This window comes from Martes martes (assembly GCF_963455335.1).
Source record: "Martes martes genome assembly, chromosome: 10".
NCBI classification, from domain to species: domain Eukaryota; kingdom Metazoa; phylum Chordata; class Mammalia; order Carnivora; family Mustelidae; genus Martes; species Martes martes.
In genome coordinates, this window is record NC_137898.1 from 90,659,442 (window position 1) to 90,684,706 (window position 25,265).

The following is a 25,265-nucleotide window of genomic DNA, read 5'->3' on the forward strand; positions in this document are numbered from 1 at the left end:
CTCAGGTCATGATCTCAGGGTCCTGGGAATGAACCCCGCATTGGGCTCTCTGCTCAGCAGGGAGCCTGCTTCCCCCTCTCTCCCTCTGCCTGCCTCTCTGCCTACTTGGATCTCTGTCTGTCAAATAAAATCTTTAAAAAAAAATAAGAAAAGAAAAGAAATGTAGAATCTAGGGCACTAACACAGATCCACTACATGAGACTCTTCATTTTAACAAGATGCCCACATATTAAAATTTGATAAGCACTGCTCTAAAGACTAATTTTATCACCAGATTTATCCAAGTTGTTATATATAGGTATAGTTCTGTGAATGAGTATTTAGGATATTTCCAGGTATTTTTTTATATTATGGAAAATACTGCTATGAATAATCTTCTATGTCTCCTACTGTACAGGTGAAGAGGTTTTGGAGGATGCATACCTAGGACTGATGGAAAATAAACTACATAAATATTCAAATTCACAATGCCAAATTGCTTTCCAAAGTACTTTTAGATTCTGAAGTATGTAAGAGTTTCTATTAACTCACATTTTCTCTCACATTGCGCATTGTCAGGTTTCTTGATTTTTGCCTATTTAGTGAATGTACTTACTGTAGTCTTGATTTATATTTCTCTGATTTATTAATGAGTTCAAAAATAATTTTAAATGCTTTCTCACAATTTGTATTTTCTCTTCTGTGTATTTTGCCAGTTTATTTATTGCATTATTGGGTTGTTTTTTTTTTCTTGTTGGTCTGGGTTTTTTAATTTATAGATACAGATGTGTTTTCAATCACATGTTTAGCAAATAATTTTTTCTAGTATATAGGTTCTCTTTCCACTTTCTCCAATGTGACTTATGATGAACCAATTCTAAGTTCCACCATAATAAAATTTATTTCTATCTTGGTTAGTAATTTTTGCCTTTTTTAAGAGATATTTCTCTACCCCAAGGTCTAAAATATATTCTCACACATTTTCTTCTCACATTTTTAAAGACTGAGTTTCATATTTAAGTCCTTAATCTATCTAGAATTAATTTTCATGCTCTTGGTACAGTAGAGATGAATGTCTTTTTTTCTTTTCTTTTTTTTTTCTTTTTAGTGTGGAGAATCAATTGTCCCAGAACCATTATAGAATAGTCTCTCCTTTCTTCCAGTTGATCTGCAAGGCTCTTGTGTGCCGTATATTCATCAGTCTGTTTCAGGACTGTCTTATATCATTGGACAATTTCTCTATTCTGGCAACAATACCCCAGAGTGTTAATCACAATTTATAGTAAAACTTGGTATCTACTAGGGCAAATCCTTCCAACCTCTTTTTCTCCTTTATTGTTTTGTTTATTCTTAACCCTTATAATTTCTATATAAGTTATAAAATCATTCTGTCATATTCCACTCAAAATATTGTTGGGATTTGTATTTAGACAATATTATAAATCAATTTGAGAAGAACTGGTATCTTTTATAGCATTGAGGATTTCTTTTCATGAACATTGAACACTAATATTTTTCAATCAAGTTTTATAATCTTCTCCATGGTGTTTTTACATATGTTTGGTTAGATTTATATCTAAATATCTTTTTTAAATTTTGTTATTGTAAATTTTATTTTTTAATATTATTTTCCAATGTTTTGTTGATAAAGTGAGGAAATGAAAATAATTTCTATGCATTATTCTTTAACCACTTAGTCACTTAGATAAACCATCTCATTATTTCTAATTATACAGTCTATTAATTATCTGAAATTTTTTTTACATTTCTTTTTTCATTTTTAAAAATCATGATAAGTGTATTCTTTAATCCCCGTCATCTAGTTCCCCTATTTCCACCCCCCACCTCCCCTCTGGTGACCATCAGTGTGTTCTCTGTAGTTGAGAGTCTGTTTCTTGGTTTCTCTCTCTCTTTTTGTTTTCCCTTTGCTTGTTTGTTTTATTTCTTAAAGTCCACATATGAATGAGGTCATATGGTATTTGTCTTTCTCTGACTAATTTATTTCACATAGCATTGTACTCTCCAGCTTCATCCATGTCATTGCAAGTGGTAAGATTTCATTATTTTTATGCCTGAATAATATTCCATTGCATATAGACCACATCTTTATCCATTCATCTATCAATGGATACTTGGGCTGCTTCTACATATATAATGCTACTATAAACATAGAAGGGCATGTATCCCTTTGAATTAGTGTTTTCATATTTTGGGGGGTAAATACCCAGTAGTATGATTCCTGGATCATAGTGTAGTTCTATTTTTAATTTTCGGAGGAACCTTTATATCGTTTCCACAGTGGCTTCAACAGTTTGCATTCTAGACAAGTCACTGTCTCTGAAAACAATAATAGATTTGTTTCTTATTCTAATCTGCATATGTGCCAAGGACTGCTTACTATGTAAGAATATATGTATATATATTCTCTTCTTTTTAGTAATATAACACTGTGAATCTCAGCTGGGGTAGGTATGAGTAAATGACCAAGTTCAGGGCAGTAAACTGTGAGCAGAAATGATATGTGAAACTTCCACATCGTAACCATAAGGATGGAGTATTGACTAAGACTAGGATTTGGTATTTGGCTGTTATAGAAAACTCAACCGATTCCATATCCCCAAACAGCAGGCAGGAGATTGATACTCAGAGACTTTCTCAAGAATCTCCCATTAATTGTTCCCAAGGACTAGAGAATGGGAGATAATCTAGTGGCAAAAATCAGATTAAGAATGGTGCCTTCTTTAAAATGAACAAGTCAGGAAACAACAAGTGTTGGTGAGGATGTAGAGAAAGGGGAACCCTCCTGCACTGTTGGTGGGAATACAAGCTGGTATAGCCACTCTGGAAAATAGTATGGATGTTCCTCAAAAAGTTGAAAATAGAGCTACCCTACAAAACAACAATCACACTACTGGGTATTTACCTCAAAGATACAAATGTAGTGATCTGAAGGGGCACATGCACCCCAATGCTTATAGGTGCAATGTCCACAATAGCCAAACTATGGAAAGAACCTAGATTTCCATCAACAGATAAATTGGTGAAGAAGTTGAGATATATATATATAGAGAGAGAGAGAGAGAAAGAGAGAGAGAGAGGGAGAGAGAATGGAAAATTACGCAGCCTTAAAAAATGAAATCTTGCCATTTGCAATGACATGGTTGGAACTAGAGGGTATTATTCTAAGTGAAAGAAATCAATCAGAGAAAGACAATTATCATATAACCTCTCTGATATGAGGAATTTGAGAAACAAGACAGAGGATCATTGGGGAATGGAGGGGAAAATGAAACAAGATGAAATCAGAGAGGGAGACGAACCATAAGAGACTCTTAATCTCAAGAAAAAAACTGAGGGTTGCTGGGGGGGCGGGGGGAGGGAGGGATAGAGTGGCTGAGTGATGGACACTGGGGAGGGTATGTGCTATGGTGAGTGCTGTGAATTGTGTAAGACTGATGAATCACAGACCTGTACTCCTGAAACAAATAATACATTATATGTTAATTAAAAAAATTAAATTAAATTAAAAAGAGAAAGAATGGTGTCTCCCTACACCAGTCTTTGCAAACGGCCTTGATACAGCTATCACTAAATTGACTGAGTTATGAGCTGAGCACAAAAGCTAAAACCTAAAAGAGTTTTGGAAGATATAAAAACTACAATCTGAAGAGATCATTGGGTGTGTTAACTTTTAATGGAATTGATTAGAAACTCAAAAATTGAAAGCTATTTAGTTTGTGGGACATTATATTAACACAAAAACAAAAGTCTTGCCTGTAGAAGTGTAAAACTGTTCAATCCTTAAAGCCACAATTGGGCCCCAAACTTGGACTAATAGGAATTGGACTGCAAAGATTTTGCAGTTCCAAAAAAGGCACATTTTCTGATACTGACTCTAGATATGTGTATAGAGACCCATGGAAAGGGGGGAAAAAACACCCAGAGGGCAAAACAAGGAAAAATGAACAATGAATTTACTTCCAGAAGGCAGAAGCAAGGGCAGCCAACTGTGCTAAACCAGGAACCTGCTCTGCTCCCAGGACAGGAGTCTCATAATTCATGCCCACCAAGATTTGATGACCTTTAGTATTTTTCACTCTTTGCTTTCCAAGTGGGAGTTTTCATTCTAATTGTATTTTTCTTACTTATATTAGTAAAGCTATAGGCTGAGCTGTTATAGAAAAAGATACCAAAATAGAAATTTATTTTGCTCCAAGCTAATAATCCAAATAAAGTGGACTCTAAGAAGCCACCTCAGGTCTTAAGCTGACCAGGTAGAACTGTTGTCCTTAATACATGATTGTAACCTCTTTTTCGGTGTCCAAGTTGTTATGAATTCCTTACTAGCTACTTGTCCAGAATAAGCATGCTGTCTTTAAGGGCATATCACAGAAGGTACACACGTTACTTTTACATATATTTTATTGACCCAAATTTTGTCACTTGTCAGCACCGAGCCCCAGGGGAATTTAGAAAATGTGGTCTCTAGCTGACCAGTTATGTCCACCCTGTAAAACTCCACGAAGGAGGAAAAGGATATGCCTTCCTTGAGACAATCAACCATCGCATTAATTCATTATTTTATGTGTGTGACGTTCCGGCATGAAGTTACTTCTCCCTTTATTTATTCTTCTGTAAACTATAAGAAGCTAAGGCCTCATGGAAAAAAATAAGCATCATCCAGATAACCTGAATTTTGAACAAGATACATTAACTGAATGGGACTTTGGGTTGTTAGAGAACAGTTTTACTCTGTGTGTGGGGAGAGAGAACACATGAAAACTTCAATGCCATAAGGCGAAAACTGTGGTAGTTTTCTCACTCAAGTCTATGAGAGAAAATGTATAAAGATATTCATCACAGCATTATTCGGTGAAAGGATGTAGAAGTAAGTCTAAGTGTTAATCTCTGGGAGAATAAATACATAAATGTGGTAGATGCATATAAGGTTCACTATTCAGCAGAGAGCAACAGTAGATTAGATGCATACATGAGAATACTGATGCATCTTAAAGGCATAGCAAGAAGTTTAAAAAATGATTTATACCTTAACACCATTTATATAAGTGTAAAATACACTTTAAAATCTAACAATACATATATTGCACAAAGTCTGACAAAAATATACAAACTAACCCTGTTAAAATGGCTACCTCTAGTGAGGAAAAGAACTAATAGTAAGGATCGAAAGAAAAATGTGGAAAATTAAAATAAGAGAATATCCTTATATATACACCAATATTATTTCCTGACATTAACTGTAAAGAAGGATTAAACACCCTCTGAATCTGAGTTCTGAAAAGAAAAAAAGAATGACTTATGAAAGAGGAGTAGAGAGCAAGTAGGAGTCCCACTACCGAAAAAGACCAAGTAACAGAGGTCCTATCTACCGTCCCTCCAAAACAACTATAAACCAGAAAAAATATACAAAACAATGCTAAGATGTTGAATATTAGACAACAAAACAAAGGGATCCCTCAGCAACAAGAACAAACATGGCTAATTCTACAATTGCCCTGCTAATGGCCTGAAGAGGGATTCTAGGCCACACTGCAGATAAAAATAGGCAGTCTTCCTGAGTTGAAGAGATGAAACTGGAAGTCTGAAGGCTAGGATGGCTAGAGCTTATGAAACAGAGTACTGGAGACGAGAAAGTTGAACAAAGAGAGAACTCCATTATCTGCAAAGGATCCTACTGAAATCTTCAACTGAGTACTGATTAGCACATGTAAAGGAGGACACTACTAAAAGCCAGGGGAGACATACCAGAAATTATTAGAGGAAACAGTATCCAGCACTGACAGAGGATGGGAATAGTACCAGACTAGAAAACCTAGTCTACATGAGGCAGAGTACCCAGAAGGGCTTTACCTAAGCAGTAGGGAAAAATTAGTCCTAAGCAAAACATTGCTCTGATCCCACCTAGCAATGCTATAAGATTAACCCTCAGAAGAATCAATTGTTTCCAAATAACTTAACTGTGTTCTAGAACAACTCAAGGATATTTATAGGAATTAAAAATATTTAACATACAGCAAGGTAAAATTTATCACTTATGATATTCAATACAAATATACACTAATTTGAAAAGACGTATACTCCTCTATGTTTATTGCAGCATTATTTAAAATAGCCAAGATACAGAAGCGGCCCAAGTGTCCATTGATAGATTGACAGATGTGGGATGTGCATATATATATGTATATACATATATATTAATATATATATGAATATTTATTCAGCCATAAAAAAGAATGAGATCTTGACATTTGCAAAAACATGCATGGACCTAGAGAGTATTATGTTAACTGAAATAAGTCAGACGGAGGAAGAGAGACACCATATAATTTCACTTACATGTGGAATCTAAAAAACAAAACAAATAAACAAACAAACAAAAAACATAAATAGACTCACAAATACAGAGAACAAACTGTTGGTTGCCAGAAGGAAGGGAGTGGGAAATGAGCAAAATAGGTGAAAGGGATAAAGAGGTACAAACTTCTAGTTATAAAATAAATAAGTCACAAGAATGAAAGGTGCAGCATAACATATATAGTCAATAATATTGTAAAACTCTGTATGATGACAGGTGGTAACTATACTTATCATGGTGACCATTGCATGCTATACACATGAAGCTAATATAATATTTTATTATGTCAATTATAGTTCAATAAAAAAATTAAAAATAAAAAATTATCAGACATATGAAGTAGGAAAATATGCTAAATAATAAAAAATAAAATAAAAAATATTAATTGGATAAATTATAAAATGTATTGTATAAATTATAAATTTATAAAAAACTGAAAAAAAACAACCCATACAAATCACATCAAAACCACAATGAGATACCACTTCACCCTAGTCGGAACGGCTAAAATTAACAAGTCAGGAAATAATAGATGTTGGCAAAGATACAAAGAAAGGGGAAACCTCTTACACTGTTGGTGGGAATGCGAGCTGGTACAGCCATTCTGGAAAACAGTATGGAGTTTCCTCAAAAAGTTAAAAATACAGCTACCCTATGACCCTGCAATTACACTACTAGGTATTTACCCAAAAGGTACAAAGATAGTAATCCGAAGGGGCAGTGTTTATAGCAGTAATGTCCACAATAGCCAAACTATAGAAAGAGCCCGGATGACTATCAATAGATAATGAATAAAGAAGTTGTAATACATACACACACACACACACACACACACGCACATACACACGCAGTAATCAGAATAACCTGACACAGAGACTACGCCATTGGTTCTTTGATCATTGTCCCTAGAAGAGAAATAGATGGGCAATCTGCTAAATCAAGCAGAAGAATTTTAGGCCAAGTAAACAGAAGTCTAACTTCAATCACCAAAACAGAAAATATTGCCCCTTCAATCAATTTTCAGACTTAATCAAGTTTTACCAGGGTGACTGTACATTGGAGAAAAGGAAAATAATTAGACTTTGGGGGATTATTGAAACATCGACTCTGAACTGTCACTGATTTTAGGAGACCCAAAATGTCACTGTGGCCCACAAGTCATAGTAGGAGCTATGCAGGTCAGATTATCAATAAGGTTCTTTTTTTTTTTTTTAATTAAATTTTTTATTTATTTTCAGCGTAACAGTATTCATTGTTTTTTTCACCACACCCAGTGCTCCATGCAATCTGTGCCCTCCCTAATACCCACCACCTGGTTCCCCCACCCTCCCACCCCGCCCCTTCAAAACCCTCAGGTTGTTTTTCAGAGTCCATAGTCTCTCATGGTTCACCTCCCCTTCCAATTTCCCTCAACTCCCTTCTCTTCTCCATCTACCCTTGTCCTCTATATTATTTGTTATGCTCTACCAATAAGTGAAACCATATGATACTTGACTTTCTCTGTTTGACTTATTTCACTCAGCATAATCTCTTCCAGTCCTGTCCATGTTGCTACAAAAGTTGGGTATTCGTCCTTTCTGATGGAGGCATAATACTCCATAGTGTATATGGACCACATCTTCCTTATCCATTCATCCGTTGAAGGGCATCTTGGTTCTTTCCACAGTTTGGCGACCGTGGCCATTGCTGCTATAAACATTGGGGTACAGATGGCCCTTCTTTTCACTACATCTGTATCTTTGGGGTAAATACCCAGCAGTGCAATTGCAGGGTCATAGGGAAGATCTATTTTTAATTTCCTGAGGAATCTCCACACTGTTCTCCAAAGTGGCTGCACCAGTTTGCATTCCCACCAACAGTGTAAGAGGGTTCCCCTTTCTCCACATCCTCTCCAACACACGTTGTTTCCTGTCTTGCTAATTTTGGCCATTCTAACTGGTGTAAGGTGGTATCTCAATGTGGTTTTGATTTGAATCTCCCTGATGGCTAGTGATGATGAACATTTTTTCATGTGTCTGGTAGCCATTTGTATGTCTTCATTGGAGAAGTGTCTGTTCATATCTTCTGCCCATTTTTTAATATGATTATCTGTTTTGTGTGTGTTGAGTTTGAGGAGTTCTTTATAGATCCTGGATATCAACCTTTTATCTGTACTGTCATTTGCAAATATCTTCTCCCATTCCGTGGGTTGCCTCTTTGTTTTGATGACTGTTTCTTTTGCTATGCAGAAGCTTTTGATCTTGATGAAGTCCCAAAAGTTCATCTTTGCCTTTGTTTCCTTCGCCTTTGGAGACATATCTTGAAAGAAGTTGCTGTGGCTGATATCAAAGAGGTTACTCCCTATGTTCTCCTCGAGGATTCTGATGGATTCCTGTCTCACGTTGAGGTCTTTTATCCATTTTGAGTTTATCTTTGTGTACGGTGTAAGAGAATGGTCAAGTTACATTCTTCTACATATAGCTGTCCAGTTTTCCCAGCACCATTTATTGAAGAGACTGTCTTTTTTCCACTGGATATTTTTTCCTGTTTTGTCAAAGATTATTTGACCATAGAGTTGAGGGTCCATATCTGGGCTCTCTACTCTGTTCCACTGGTCCATGTGTCTGTTTTTATGCCAGTACCATGCTGTCTTGGTGATCACAGCTTTGTAGTAAAGCTTGAAATCAGGTAACGTGATGCCACCAGTTTTATTTTTGTTTTTCAACATTTCCTTAGCAATTCGGGGTCTCTTCTGATTCCATACAAATTTTAGTATTATTTGCTCCAGCTCTTTGAAAAATACTGGTGGAATTTTGATCGGAATGGCATTAAAAGTATAGATTGCTCTGGGCAGTATAGACATTTTAACGATGTTTATTCTTCCCATCCAAGAGCATGGAATGGTCTTCCATCTTTTTGTGTCTTCTTCAATTTCTTTTAGGAGTGTTCTGTAGTTCCTCGAGTACAGATCTTTAACCTCTTTGGTTAGGTTTATTCCGAGGTATCTTATGGTTTTTGGTGCTATAGTAAATGGAATCGATTCTCTAATTTGCCTTTCTGTATTTTCATTGTTAGTGTATAAGAAAGCCACTGATTTCTGGACATTGACTTTGTATCCTGCTACATTACTGAATTGCTGTATGAGTTCTAGTAGTTTGGAGGTGGAGTCTTTCGGGTTTTCCATATAAAGAATCATGTCATCTGCGAAGAGAGAGAGTTTGACTTCTTCCTTGCCAATTTGGATACCTTTTATTTCTCTTTGTTGTCTGATTGCTGTTGCTAGGACTTCTAATACTATGTTGAACAAGAGTGGTGAGAGTGGGCATCCTTGTCGTGTTCCTGATCTCAATGGGAAGGCTGCAAGCTTTTTCCCATTGAGGATGATATTTGCTGTGGGTCTTTCATAGATAGATTTGATGAAGTTCAGGAATGTTCCCTCTATCCCTATACTTTGAAGCGTTTTAATCAGGAACTGATGCTGGATTTTGTCAAAAGCTTTTTCTGCATCAATGGAGAGGATCATGTGGTTCTTCTCTCTTCTCTTATTGATTTGTTCTATCACATTGATTGATTTGCGAATGTTGAACCATCCTTGTAACCCAGGGATGAATCCCACCTGGTCATGGTGGATAATCTTTTTAATGTGCTGTTGGATCCTGTTTGCTAGGATCTTGTTGAGAATCTTAGCATCCATATTCATCAGTGATATCGGTCTGAAATTCTCCTTTTTGGTAGGGTCTTTGCCTGGTTTGGGGATCAGGGTAATGCTGGCTTCATAAAAAGAGTCTGGAAGTTTTCCTTCTGCTTCAATTTTTTGAAACAGCTTCAGGAGAATAGGTATTATTTCTTCTTTGAAAGTTTGATAGAATTCCCCAGGGAATCCGTCAGGTCCTGAGCTCTTGTTTTTTGGGAGGTTTTTGATCACTGCTTCAATCTCGTTACTAGATATCGGTCTATTCAGGTTGTCAATTTCTTCCTGGTTCAATTTTGGGAGTTTATAGTTTTCCAGGAATGCATCCATTTCATCTAGGTTGCTTAGCTTATTGGCATATAACTGTTGATAATAACTTTGGATGATTGTTTCTACTTCCTTGGTGTTAGTTGTGATCTCTCCCTTTTCATTCATAATTTTATTAATTTGGGCTTTCTCTCTTTTCTTTTGGATTAGTGTGGCCAGTGGTTTATCGATCTTATTGATTCTTTCAAAAAACCAGCTTCTAGTTTCGTTGATACGTTCTACTGTATCTCTGGTTTCTACCTCGTTGATCTCTGCTCTAATCTTGATTATTTCCCTTCTTATGTGTTATCAATAAGGTTCTAATTCAAGTCTATCCAATAGTGAGTACAGTGGATCACCAAACACAACCCAGGGTTATTTTCACAGTTCCATAATTGGAGTAGACATACTGAGCAACAGGCCGAATCCCCCCTGTTTCCCTCACCTGTAGAGGAAGGGCTACTATGGTGGGAAAGACCAAGTGAAAGCCACTAAAACTGATTCTACCTGGGAAAAGAGGAAACCAAAAACAATACCACATTCCTACATGGATTTTGGAGATTGAGGCCATCATCAAAGAGTTGAAGGGGCAGTGGTAATTCCACTTATTTCCATTCAAATCCCTAGTAGGTCTGTGCAGAGAACAGATGGATCTTGGAGATTGACAGTGGATTATCAAAAATTTAATCAGGTAATGATTCCAATTACACCTGCTGTTCCAGATGTGATTTCATTGCTTGAACAAATTAACACATCCCTGATACCTAGTATGTAGCTTTTGATCTGGAAAAATGCACCTTTTCTTGATACCTGTTAATAAAGCCCACCAGAAGCAATTTATGTTCAGCTGGAAATAAACCTTCACTGTCCTAATTTAGGAGTACATCAATGCTCTAGCCTTACGTGATAATTCAGTCCACAGAAACTTGATTGCCTTTCCCTTCCACAAAGTATCACTCTGCCCCACTATACTGATGACATTGATGTGCTAGTAAGCTAAAACTGGCCACTATTCTAGACTTACTGGTAAGAAATTTGCATGTCAGAGTTTGGGAGATAAATATAAAAAAATTCAGATGCCTTCCACCTCAGTGAAATTTCTAGAAGTCCAGTATTGACATCTATGTCATGATGTTCCTATATCTTCTAGGTAAAATACCTAGTGACCCTCTAGATTTTAGAGGCAACATACTCCTCATTTGGGCATTTTACTCCAGCGCATTTACCAAATGACCCAAAAAGCTGTTTTGAGTAGGACCCAGAACAAGAAAAGTTTCTGTAACACATCCAGGCTGACATGCAAACTGCTCTGCTGGTTGAGCTGTATGATCCACCAGATCAATGGTGCCTGAAGGATCAGTGGCAGACAGGAACGCTGCTTAGAGCCTTTGGCAGACACAGGTATTTTCTTAATAGAAATAAAAGGATATCTCCATACAAAGAATTGCACACAAAAATTCATACCAGCTTTACCCGATATCGTTATAAACATTAAAAAATCCAATGTCGGGCACCTGGGTGGCTCAGTGGGTTAAGCCTCTGCCTTCAGCTCAGGTCATGATCTCAGGGTCCTGGGATCAAGCCCCGCATTGGGCTCTCTGCTGGGCAGGGAACCTGCTTCCCCCTTTCTCTCTGCCTGCCTCTCTGCCTACTTGTGATCTCTGTCTTCAAATACATGAATAAAATCTTTTAAAAAATTAAAAAATAAATAAACAAAAAATTTAAAAATCCAATGTCCATTAACTGCTAAATGAATAAAAATATTATGACATATCCATTCAATGGAACATTATTCAGCTATAAGAAGAATGGATCAATGAACAACTGATCTGTGCAACAATATGAATGAAATTCAAAACAATTATGCTGAGTAACAGAAGCCAGACACAAAAATGTTTATGGTATATGATTTCATTTGTATGCAATTCTGGAAAATGCAAACTAATCTAAAGTAGAAAGAAAACAGATCAGTGGTTGCCTGGGGGAAGGGGGCAGAGCAATGCTGAGTGGGCAGGAGGAACTTTTTGAAGATGACAGATATGTTAGTTATCACTGTGGTAGTGGTTTCACGGGCATATATATATGTCAAAACTTAATCAACTTGCACACTTCAAGTATGTGAAATTCATTTAATGTCAACTATACCTTAACCAACTTAAAAATATTTAAATATAAGAAAATAATTGCATGGGGAAAATGGTTTTCTGTTTCTCATTTAAAATGATACCGTAGGCTAAATGTCTCTTATAATTTGTTATGAGATTTGTTTTTTCCTTTTATTTTATTTTTATCTTCTTAAGAACTTTATGCAATATTATATAAATTTGGAATGACCATATTACATTTGGACTTTATTTGGGAGAATTGGCTTGTAAAACTCTCCAGTGTTTTATTTGTGACAAACTTTAAAAATATTATTTAATTTCTTAATAGATTAGATTTATCCAGACATCCTTTTTCTTCTTGAAATTGTATTTTAATTTACATTTTTCTAAAATTTTTTCTGTTTTGTCTCAGAATTTAAGGTTGCTATCATAATTTTTTATCTTTAATATCTCCTATACTTGTAAGTATGTCTCCTTTTTCTGACTTAATATCGTTATTATGTTTCTCTCTTTTATTCCCACTTTATTTCACTGTATTTTTTCTTCTTTCTATTGCAATCAACTTTTGAATTTCTCACCATCAACTTTTGGCTTTGTTGATCTACTTTTTATTATTAATACTTCCTGAATCTGTGCATATATATCTTCATTCCAGTTCCAGAAAATTCTCAGCCAGTAGCTCTTTAAATGATTCCTCTTCTCCAGTCTATCTATATATTATCATATGTCTTATCTCCTTGCTCTCTGTGAAGCAGTCCAAGTAATTTATTTAAACATATATTCCAGATCATTAATTTTCTCTTCAACTATGTATAATCAACTATCAAAGACATCTATTAAGATTTTTATTTCAGTAGTGTGATGGAGGAAAAACTTTTCCTCTACCTTCCTGGGTTCTGTGACTGATTTAAGAATTACGTTGTCATTGGGGCACCTGGCTCAGTTGGCTGAGTGGCAGACTCTTGATTTTGACTCAGGTCATGATCTCAGGGTCCTGGGATGGGGCCCCACTTCAGGCTCCACACTCAGTGCGGAGTCTGTTCAAGGATTTTCTCTCTCTCCTTCTGCCTTTACCCCTGCTCTCATGCTCTTGCATGCACTCTCTCTCTTTAAAATAAATAAACCTTAAAAAAAGAATTACATTGACATATAAGAGATTAACAGGGGAAAACATTTTAATTGTGTGTGTGCATGGGAGTCTCATAAAAACAGGAGATTCAAGGAGGCAGCCAGATGATTGGGACTTACATACCATCCTGAGCTAAGGAAGAGAGAGAGAGGTTTCAGGCTTCTGCAGGTGGGAAGGCAAATTATGGGAAGGAGAGAGGAGGAAATAGATGATAAGTCAAGTTTGCCATATTACACAGTTAACTGCATAACTACTCTGGGAATAGCTCTCTTCCTGGTACAGGTACATTTACTAATGGAAATTTCATTTTTTAAAGTGTAAATTTCCTGTATAAGAGGGGGAAATTAAACTTTATTTTAGGCTTTTTTTTTTTCATTTAGCTCAAAATAATTCATATGCCGAAGTGGAATATTTTGGGGTAGCATGTTCTGAACTCCACCAGCAGTTTTTTTCATTTATAGAAATTCTCTTTGGCTATTTTTTAAAATCATATGGCCATATTTGATCATCTGTCATTGTTAGTACTTATTTTTCATTTCTTAGAGTTCATACACAGAGAAGCATCAGTTAATTTCCATTTCTACAGTCCTGGTGGTCTAAATCTGATCTGTTTGTTATTTCTTCTGATTCTCACCTAAGGTGGCTTGCCTTCCCTTATACTTGATGACTTGGAATTCATATTCAGTCTATATTAAATATGAGGTAATTTGGGGGGCTTAAAATGAGAATATTTTTTCCCAGGAAGGATTTGCATCTATGTCTTCCAGGAGCTAGGGAAAGTCACTGGTCTGGAATGTCTTCAAACTCCCCTCAAGGACAGTGGTGGCTAAGTCAGGAGTCGGGGCTCCGTTCCACCTCCTTCTGCTGGAACAAGGCCCAGGACCTGGATGGTCCTGGGCCTTGTTCCTGTCCTGATGAGTCCTTAGGACCACCCTGCCCACTACTCCAATTCTACCTTCATCTCAGAGTTTATTTTCTGTTCTCTCCAGTTTGGGGAGAGGAACAAGGTAGTGTACTGTGAACTCACCTATCTCTCCTCCCTACTTTTTTTTTTTAATAAAGATTTTATTTATTTATTTGACAGACAGAGATCACAAGTAGGCAGGGAGGCAGGCAGAGAGAGAGAGAGGGGAAGGGAAGCAGGCTCCCCGCTGAGCGGGGAGCCCGATGCGGGTCTTGATCCCAGGACCCTGGGATCACGACCTGAGCCGAAGGCAGAGGCTTTAACCCACTGAGCCACCCAGGCACCCCCTTACCTCTCCTCATATGAGCCTATCGATTCACCAAAGAGTGTTTCCATTCAGGATCCGGTTGTTCTACAGTGGGAGGGCCTATTAGAGTACTTATTATCATGTGTTGTCAGGTGTGAAACATAAGTCTATGTCGCTCTGACTTGTAGTTCAATGTTATTTTTATTTTTTAATGCCATGAAAGCTAATGTTGGCAACTATTAAAACTATCATTCTCCTCAATATTCTGATCATCAAAATGTGATCATCCACATAACACACCGACAGAAAGGAGCTGTTACAGACTGCTTTGTATATCACCAGAATTCATATGCTGAAGCCTTAAGTCCCAGTACACCTCATAATATGACTGTGTTTAGAAATAAGACCTTGCGGTGGTTAATCTTTTGTGTCAGCTTGGCTGGCTCCAGGGTGCCCATGTTAAACATTATATCTGGGTGTGTCTGTGAGGGTGTTTCTAGAAGAGATTAGTATTTGAATCACTGGACTCAATAGATTGCCTTTCCAAGAGGGAGTGGGAATCATCCAATCCATTGAGTATCTGAATAGCACATGAGGTGAAAAAAGAAGAATTCACCTTTTTTTTTCCCTCCTGCCTCAAAGATTGAGCTGGGACATCTCATCTCATCTTCTCCAGCTTTTAGACTGAGATTTACATAATCATCTCCCCTAGTTCTCAGGCCATTAGACTTGGACTGAATGATACCACTGGCTTTCCTGGGTATGTAGCTTGACAGTGGCAGATCATGGGACTTCTCAGCCTCACTGGCATGAGCCAGTTCCTCACAATGAATCTACATGTACGTGTGCGTGTGTGTGTGTGTGTGTGTGTGTGTGTGTGTGTGTGTGTATGCATATATACTGGCTCTGTTTCTCTGTAGGATCCTAAGAGAAGTTTAAAGCTATGATTAAAGTTAAGTGAGGTTATATTGGTGGGCCTTAATCCTATATGAGTGGTGTTTTTAAAAGAGAGAGAGACACACCAGGGAGGCACAGACAAAAAGGAAAGACCATGTGAAGACACAACAAGAAATCAGTCATCTGCAAGCCAATGAGAGAAGCTTCAGGAGAAACCAACCCTGCCAACATCTTAATCTTGGACTTTTGACCTCTAGAACTTGAGAAAATGAGTTTCTATCTTATTAGAAATAAAATATTAGAAAATTAGACACCACCCAGTCTGTGATATGTTATTACAAGAGTTTCTAGCAAGCTAACACAGGAGATTTCTTGGTGTTCCTCATGTTTTCTTTATTCCTAGAATGGCCCATTCCTCTTGTCTTCATGAGAAATTTAATCCATCCTTCAAGGCTAACTCAATTGTCATCTCTTCTGTGAAACTTTCCCAAATTCTCTGTGTTCCCACATTTTGATATATTTCTTTAATAGCATTTTTAATATTGTGTTGGTGCCTGTCTCTTGTACAAGACTGTGAACCCTTTAAGAATAGCAGCCATACAAAGTCCGTCTTTGAATTCCCAATACCTAGTTTAAATGCCTGTTGGATGAAGATATATGAATGGATGAATGAATGAACACAGGAAACGCAATTTCCCCTTAAGCTGCCATACTCCCTGCTGCCCTCTGGTGGCTATTTATTCTACAACACTGAATCTAAGGCAATTTCCCCATAGCCTGTTTTCCAACTTAGGAAAAATTCTCCGCTTCTATTTTGGTATTACCACAATCTACTCTCCTCATTACATCATCCACCAACTTCTGATCATCCCCCTCATTTACTGAGAACATTTGTACCAAGATCCCAGTCCTCAATCCCCTAACATCAGTGACTTCCAATGACATGTAGATCATCCTTCTCAAAGACTGATTCAAAATTTCTTCCTCAGCCCTAGTATGTTATCTACATTCTACTTCAGTAACTCATTACTTGGCCACACCCAGACTTCATTGTCACAAAAAGATTTTCATATCTGGATATCTTGACTCTGTAGTAAGTTGAATAATGACCCCAAAGATGTCCACATTCTAATCCCCAGAACCTGCCACTGTGTTACCTTTTATGACAGAAGAGCCTTTGCAAACATGATTAAGTTACGAGTGTTGAGATCAGAAGATAACCTTGGATTACCAGGGGCGGGGGGGCGGGCTCAATATAATGACAAGGGTCTTTATAGGAAATACGCAGAAGGGTCAGAGTGAGAGAAGTGACCACAGAAGCAGAAGCCTATGTAATGTGAGGCCATGACCAACAGAAGGCAGGCAGCCTCTCAAAGCAGGAAAGGGCAAGAAAGCAAGTTCTCCCTTAGAACCTCCAGAAAGAACACATCCCTGCCAACGGGGTTTAGATTTATGACTTTCAGAACTGTGAGAGAAAAAAAAACTTATGTTGTTGTAATCACTGTTTATGGTAATCTGACAGAGCAGCCATAGGAAACGCACAGGCTCTAACAGACCAATCTCTAACTACAAGCTTTTAATCATCTGGTTCAATCCATTTCTTTCAGTATGACTAACCTTATTCTCACGATTGATATTCTCTCTCTGGCTACACTTCTTTTCTTAGACACACAGACACCATGATTTTAAATATTAATATCTCTCCTCTAAAGACATCAAGGTCCTAACCTGAGCTAAGTCCTCAGTCCCTCTTTATTCTTTATATGAACTTCGGGAGCTCCTTCTGTTTCTCAGAGCAATAATTACAAACCAAGTCACCTGCCCCATCACTACTGCTCTCTCAGGAAGTTACTTGACTTCTGCTTTTGAAAGAAAATCGAGGTGTGGCATGAGCTGCCTCCAGCATGCCCCCTTGTTGCAGTGCCTCCCCCTTGCTCTCACTGTCCTGCTTATTTCTCTCTTCGGCCTCTCCTAACAGACCTTCCTGCTCTCTTCCCCTTGCTCTCTCTGTCCTCCGTTCACCTAAAATAACTCACTTACTTCTTTATCTTTTTCCAAAGTTTTCCAACTTTCTATGAAGACTTTATTGACACCACCCAATTCCCCAGTTGACCACCCCTCCTTCATGTTCCCATTTTATTACACATTCTTCTACTGCAACTGTCATACCACCCATGATAATGTTTTGTTACATTGATTTATGTGTCTTTCTCTTTCAACTAGACCGCGAGTCCCTTGAGGTGAATTACTGTGTCTTATTTGTCTCATTATCTCTAACACGCCTAGCACTTTGCCTATAATGTTTTAAGAAATGGTAAGAAGGAAAGTAGGAAGGACTTAGATGGTGAGTGATATAGCCAGACAGCAAGCTTCCTCCCACCACATATACATACCATGACCATCACCAAACATCAGTTCTGCCTCTCACCTCCTCCCTGTGATTAATCTGTTTGGAGACTCAGGCTGGCCCCAGATCTCTAGGCAGAAACTCATTGCAGTCAAAATGACAAGTGCACTGGCATGTTCATCTGAGAGTCCTATTTCATCAAATCCACTTCAGAATCAGGAAGGCACTCTTGGCTACCTCCATACTCCAGACCATCTGGTCAGGTGGCACAGCGCCCACTTACAAGGTCAGTTTCTTACTGCCCTGAACACTCCAGATTATGCTGCAGAGTAAACTTTCTCTCTGAACTATCACAGGAAAATCTTCAGAATCACACTAGACTCTCTCTCATCCACTTCTTTTAGTTCTTGGTTAAGTGGCAGGGATATTTCTCCAGAGCATCATTGCGATGTAACTATCCCTCTGACTGAGGACAATGAAATGGTCTGGGAGGACAAAGGACCAGCACCCACTTCTTATATTCCTTTTTTGTGGGAAGGAGACACCAGTGAAGTGGTCTGTGCCATGGAGACACTGGACCACATTCTGGCGTCTCAGGGATGTGTCCAGTCAGCTTCGTGGACATTCTGATCCTAAATCAAACTCTTTATATTAGAATTGATAGGCATTAACTATGTTTCACATCTAAATGATGATTCCTTTTGTATTCGAAAGAAATCGTTGCCCCAACAGTAGGCATGAGAGAAGCTACAATATGTTTGCCTCTTGTTGGCACAGATTTTGGTTGGAGTTTGCCTGAAGGTTCCTTTAAACTTCTGCGAACTAATGCTATAATGATGAACCCTGCTAACATCATAGAAAAAGCTGAAGATGAGTAATCATAAATAGCTCTATACGAATTATATGCATCCTGTGCCAAAATAAAAAGGATAGCCACATTGCTAGCAGAGCTCCTACGGACCGAGATGGGGAAGAAAGCTGGCTTTACACAACACCGGCACATTCTAACACATGGTCAGTTCTACTGTCAGGTATTCGATCTTCCTGTAGGTAATTCTGTCTGGGTAGATTTCAAAGCAAATATATGTGAGGACTGTCTGAAAATACATCTCTACTTCTGCCTTCTTTTCCTATTTATTTGAGAAACGGGGAAGATGACATGAAGGGGATTAGAAATCCCCTCTCACCCTTGAAGATCCAACATAAAGGCTACCTGCTCTGTGAGGTTCCCTCTAAACCACTGGAAGCCCCAGTGATCTGTCCTTCCCCTGAATACCTGTAAGATTTTGCATTTTACTATATACCATACTGACTTGCATTATTAGTTACCCATTCATGATCCAGGAACTTGTCTCCCCAATGAGCTGCCAGGTCCTGTGTTGTTGTTGTTGTTGTTGTTGTTTTGTTTTGTTTTAAGATTTTATTTATTTATTTGACAGAGAAATAGAGAGTGCAAGTAGGCAGAGCAGCAGGCAGAGGGAGAAGGAGAAGCAACCTGTCCGAGAAGCAGGTAGCCGAATGTGGGGACTGGATCCCAAGACCCTGGGATCAAGACCTGAGCTGAAGGCAGCTGCTCAACCCACTGAGCCACCTAGGTGCCCCTACCTGCCAGGTCCTTGACGACAAGGACTGCTCTATTCGCCCACAGTACCTGTTCACAGTGATTGAATACAGCAGATGTTCAAAGTATCTGATTGCTTGGGTAATGCCACCAGTAAATAACCCCCAAGTCCCAAATACGATTGTGTTACAGAGTATGTGAAATATAAGGAATAAATCTATCTCTGTATAAATTTTGTACGCCTTGTGTTCTGCAATTCCTGAGAACAAGGTACACGAGCTGTGTATTGGGGGCCGCAGGGGGGCCCCAGGAGGGAGCAGGGTAAATGTTAAAATGTATCAAGTCAATGAAAAAATGCCCGCATGGGATTAAAACAAACTGGATTACTGAGAGTTTGCCTAAGCAGTAAAAAATGCTGGCCGACTCCATTTAATAAAGCTAGAAGTCTCACTCTTCGAGGGTTACTGCCTGCAAGGCCGCTCTGTGCTCCACATGGCTTTGGAATTTACGCCCACCCTTCAGCACGGGATCTGCAAGCCAGAGTATGGGAGACCACTTTCCGCTGGTGCTGTCACGGCCGATCCTCACCACCAGGGGGAGCCGCGCGCAGCGCCGCTCCTCGGGGCGCGCGGCCGTTCTCCCAGCATGCCCCGCTCTGCCGACGTCGACCCGGAAGTTGTCGCCGGCAGCCGCCGGCCGGCAGCCGTGACAGAAACCGGGCGGCTGATTGCAGTCGCCCGGGGAACCGAGCCCGGGGCAGGGTTCCTCCGAGGGCGGCGGCGAAGACACTGTTGTGTCCCCCACAAATCGGGGTTCGCCCCCCCAGCGGTGTATGACCCGGTGTTCGGCGTCTGTAAGTGTTGGGTGAGGGGCGCCCGTAGGCCCTGCCCCGCCCTCCCCAGGCAGTGCGGAGGCTTTCCGACCTCTGCGTTATGAAGGCAGCGGAGTCTCTGAGAGCGGCGTCTCCGCTGGAAGGGGCTGGAGCGAGGGGGAGAAGCACAGCTGCCTCTGTGGCTTTGCAGTGCGTGTAGGACTCCGAGGACCCAGAGTCCTGCCCCGGTCCCTGAATAGCAACCCAGATAGCCTTGTCTCCATACAGTTGACGCCCCATTCCCGAACTCAGGTGAAGTAGAAAGAGGGCGATCGATCGTCTGGGTAGCCATCTGCCCCTTTCAGCCATGAAGGCGGAGACAGTGTCCTCGTTACAAGAGGCTCCAGCTGGCTCGAGCTGGAACCTCAATAACCTGCTGAATAGCCGGAAGCTGATGGCTGTGGGGATTGTGCTCGGCTGGCTCCTGGTCATCCACTTTCTGATCAATGTGTGGCTCCTATGCCTTTTGTCCGCATTGCTAGCCGTGCTGGGAGGATGGCTGGGCTCAAACGCCATTGTGGGGGCTTCAGGTCGATTGCACCTGGAACGCTTCATCCCAGTGGCCACCTGCCCTCCAAACCCTGAGGCAGAGAGGCAACTGGAACAGGAGATCGACCGCACCATCCAGATGATTATGCGGGACTTTGTGTCATCGTGGTATCGCACTGTGAGCCAGGAGCCAGCCTTTGAGGATGAAATGGAGGCTGCCATGAGAGGGTTGGTCCAGGAGCTCCGGAGGAGGATGGGCATGGTGGACAGTCATGCTCTTGCACAGAGGGTTCTGACTCTCTGCGGTTGTCACCTGCAGAGCTATATTCAGGCGAAGGAAGCCCTGGCTGGGAAGCAGAGTGGTACCCTTGAGCCCTCCCAGCTCTGGGAGGCCTACTGCCGAGCTGCTGCCCCACATCCTGCTGTACAGAGCGTCACCACTGAGGTCACCTATACACGTGGCATTGTAAATTTGTTGCTTCAAGGACTAGTGCCAAAGCCCCACTTGGAGACCCGGACCGGTCGCCATGTCGTGGTGGAACTCATTACTTGCAATGTAATCTTACCACTGATCAGCAGACTGTCAGATCCTGACTGGATCCACCTTGTACTTGTGGGTATCTTTTCCAAGGCCAGAAATAATCCGACAGCAGTGGTTAAATCGACTTCCCCAGCCAGTGCCCTGGAAAAGCCCTCAGTGCCCACATCTCTGCCACTGATTGTTGAGGTACAGAGCCTCCCGGAAGTGAGAGCCCCTTCTCCAGCAGCAGCGCCAGTGCTACTAAACTGTAGTGAGCCAGACGGGCCTTCCCACCACTCCCCAGAAGTTGAAGAAGGCCGTGAAGCAATAGAGGGAGAATTGGGTGGCATGCCAGAAGAGAGAAAAATAGGAAACAACTCATCTCATTTCCTGCAGCCAGATATTCGAGGCCCTTTGTTTTTATGTGAAGACACAGAGCTGGAGTCTCCATTGTCTGAGCTGAGCAAGGAAACCATCATGCTCATGACACCGGGCAACTTCCTCTCTGACAGGATCCAGGATGCCCTGTGTGCCCTGGAGGGTCCCCAGTCTCTGGAGTCTAAGGATATTGAGGGATCCGAAGGAATTGAGGGAGCAGAGCCCGAGGAGGGTCCAAGAACAGAAACAGAGACAGGGCTGCTAGTCTCCATGCTGACTTCCTGCCCAGAGATCCACATTGACACAGCAGACAAGGAAGTGGAACAAGATGTCACCTCTCTTACAGCTTTGCTGACTGATCCAGAAAGGACCTGCCTCCCACGACCCTCAGGCTTAGAGAAGGATCTCACCGATGACGTGAGCTCTGTAGATCCTAGTCTGCCACAGGTTCTGCTTTCCTCTTCTCCAACTGGTCCTCTCACCTCAGCCACCTTCAGCTTTGAGCCCCTGAGCAGTCCAGATGGCCCAGTTGTCATCCAGAACCTTCGTATCACTGGTACCATTACTGCTCGAGAGCACAGTGGCACTGGATTCCACCCATACACACTCTACACAGTGAAGGTAACAGGATTAGAATTACGGTCACCCACTCTGGGCTGGGAATGGGTTTGGAGAGTAGAACCAATGAAGCTAGTGTTCTAAAGGAGAGAGGCTACTCTTCATTTACTATGTTCAATTCAGCAGTCTATATGTCAATGGTTTGAAGATCATTTGTAAAGTAGAGTTGGCTTTTCTTTAGTATCTATGCAAACAATCCTAGAATCTCAGGGTTCTTAGGATACTGAGGGTCATATTTTTCAGTGGTTCCAATATAGAGGCTTGTCCAGAAATTCTCTTTCCAAACTTCCCTGTTAATTTCTTTCTTTCCTTTTTTAATTACTAGTATCTTTTGTACTTTGTTTAGGAAAGAATATATATATATATATATATATATATATATATATATATTACATCTCAGAAGGTGTAACAGCTTCCTCATTCCTAGAGGTGTTTAAGCACAGAAGTAGGAACTACTTGGCAGAGATGATATGAAGGGGTTCGTGTATTAGATGGTGAATTCAGTTACAGCAGTGGCTCCCTGAAACTGGCGTTATGGTAGACTGCCTCCCATTCACCAGAAGAGGGTATTTTGTAAATTCTCATTCAGCTCTATCAGGGCCTATCAGAATCTATTTAAAAAGAAGCCCAACTGATTTTTGAGGAGTAGCCAGGTTTGGAAATATTATATGTGTTGTTAGTGTCACTCAGGGAGCAGACTTTTCCACAGAAACTCCCAGGTGCTCCAGGATTGAGAGCCCCACCCTGAATTCTGTCTGGGTCTCTTACCCAGGCCTTTCCTTTGCAGTGCTGGTCTGAGGGACTACTACTTTGCTTATGTCTGTTCATGATGAATACTTCACTCTGGCTCTAGAAAATTTTAATACAGCCTTAAACCCCACCAACAAAGAGATCATTTGTTCCATCACTTGCCCCACAGTATAATACCTCCTCCAAACAATAATGGTAACCTACCCCTAATGAGAACAAGTACATACATAGTCCTTGCACATCATTTCATTATATCTTAACTACTCTGTCAGAAAGTCTACCCTGTACTGAGTTGCAGCTTTCATGCTGCTCAAGGTGTTTGCTCTGGGGGAACATTCAGTACAAGTTCTCTTTTCCCACATACTGGCCCTCCACACATATGAAGACAGTGAACTTTGACCCCTTACAACATCTCCAGTATTCATGTGACTTCCAATCATACAGATGATATGTGCTTAGGAAAAAAAAAAACAACAACAATTTAGCTCCAAGAATAATAATTAATCTACCCAAAGCAAAATAAAAACACATGTTCCTCTAATGCATTCCAGGCAAACAAATGATTTTATTCATCAGCTGTTTTGGATTATTTGTTCTTCCCCCTAACAAAAATAATCACTGGTCAAGTATAATGGCAAATGGTTATCCTTTTATAATGTCCAACCTATAATTTAGGAGTGAAAGAGGTGCTCTTGTACCTTCTGTTTTATACTCTTCGAGATTTGAAAAATATTAATATAGCCATTTTTTAAGAAGATTTATTTATTTCAGAGAGAGGAAGATAAGTGGAGCAGAGGGAGAGGGAGAGACCATCACAAGCAGAATTCACTCCAAGTGTGGAGCCTGACACAGGACTCGATCCCATGGCCGTGAGGTCAGAACCTGAGCTGAAACCAAGAGTCGGACCCTTAACTGCCTGTGCCACCCAGGAGCCCTATATCTGTTTTCTAAGTAAAGAAAGTGTTTGTAGGAAGGGGTTTTGAGGGGGAAGGAGGGAATGGAGAATAGCAAAACTCATTTCTCTTTCTGGGCCACATATGTTGGGAAGCACATCTCATTCCTTAATTCAGCTATCCTGGGAATTCAAGTTATTTATTGCAACTCAGAGCAGCAGTCGGATCTAGTAGGTTCAGAAATGGGGCACTTGGGTGGCTCAGTAACAGTTAAGCTTCTGCCTTCAGCTCAGGTCATGATCCCAGGGTTCTGGGATTGAGCCCCACATCAGGCTCCCTGCCCAGTGGGATTCTGCTTCTGCCTCTCCCTCTGCCTGCCACTCTGCCTACTTGTGTATGTGTCGCTCTCTGTCAAATAAATTTTAAAAAAGAAAAGGAAGAAATAAAGAGAATAGGAACTTTTCCCTCCCTTTACCTCTACTGTGCTCTTACTTTGTGGCCATTGAGCTGATGCCCTAAACAAATGTGTTCATTCAACAGTATGAGACGGCCCTGGATGGTGAGAACAGCAGTGGCCTGCAGCAGGTGGCCTACCACACTGTGAATCGCCGCTACCGAGAGTTTCTGAATCTACAGACTCGTCTGGAGGAGAAATCAGATCTCCGAAAGTTCATCAAAAGTCAGGAGTTTCCCCAGCCCAGACTGCCTGCTTGCTTTACACATCTAGCCCCCTGTTCTGAGAGGCTGGAGGCCTATTAGTTTGTGGGGAGGGATAGAGGAGGAGAACACAGTAACAAGGGGCCCGTGTTCTGCCAGTTTGCTTTCATATGTTTTGGGTTTTAGTGCTGGATAGCACTGACCACATTCTTTCTGAGGCACTTCTTTGCCATTTAATGCTTTGTTCTGTGGCCCATCTAGTTTAAGCTTAAGAAACTTTCACATTTCCACCTGTGTCCGTGAGGTAGCGTAAGGAGTTAAATCAACTTTTCCACATGCATGCAGACATGGATTGCTCTTAAATATTAAAATAGTGTCCAGAAATACTCCCATCCTTCCTTTAACAACCAGTCTTTTTGTGTGTTTGCTATTTGACACCCATAAGGCACAGGAACAGTAAGAAAATGTAATAAAATTTAACTCTAAAAATAAGCTAGTAAGCCAGCTG

At 40.3% G+C, this 25,265-nt stretch overlaps 1 protein-coding gene across 2 annotated transcripts in view; it reads left to right on the forward strand.

The window, feature by feature from the left end:
- Window positions 1-20,278: 20,278 nt before the first annotated feature.
- Window positions 20,279-25,265, forward strand: part of SNX19 (sorting nexin 19) — a 41,111-nt gene continuing 36,124 nt past the window's right edge. For both annotated transcript variants that reach the window (XM_080814915.1, XM_080814916.1), the window contains exons 1-2: window positions 20,279-22,460; window positions 24,641-24,779. In XM_080814915.1, coding sequence (XP_080671041.1) covers window positions 20,760-22,460; window positions 24,641-24,779 — 1,840 coding nt within the window. In that variant the 5' untranslated portion in view covers window positions 20,279-20,759. The remainder of the gene's footprint in view (window positions 22,461-24,640; window positions 24,780-25,265) is intronic.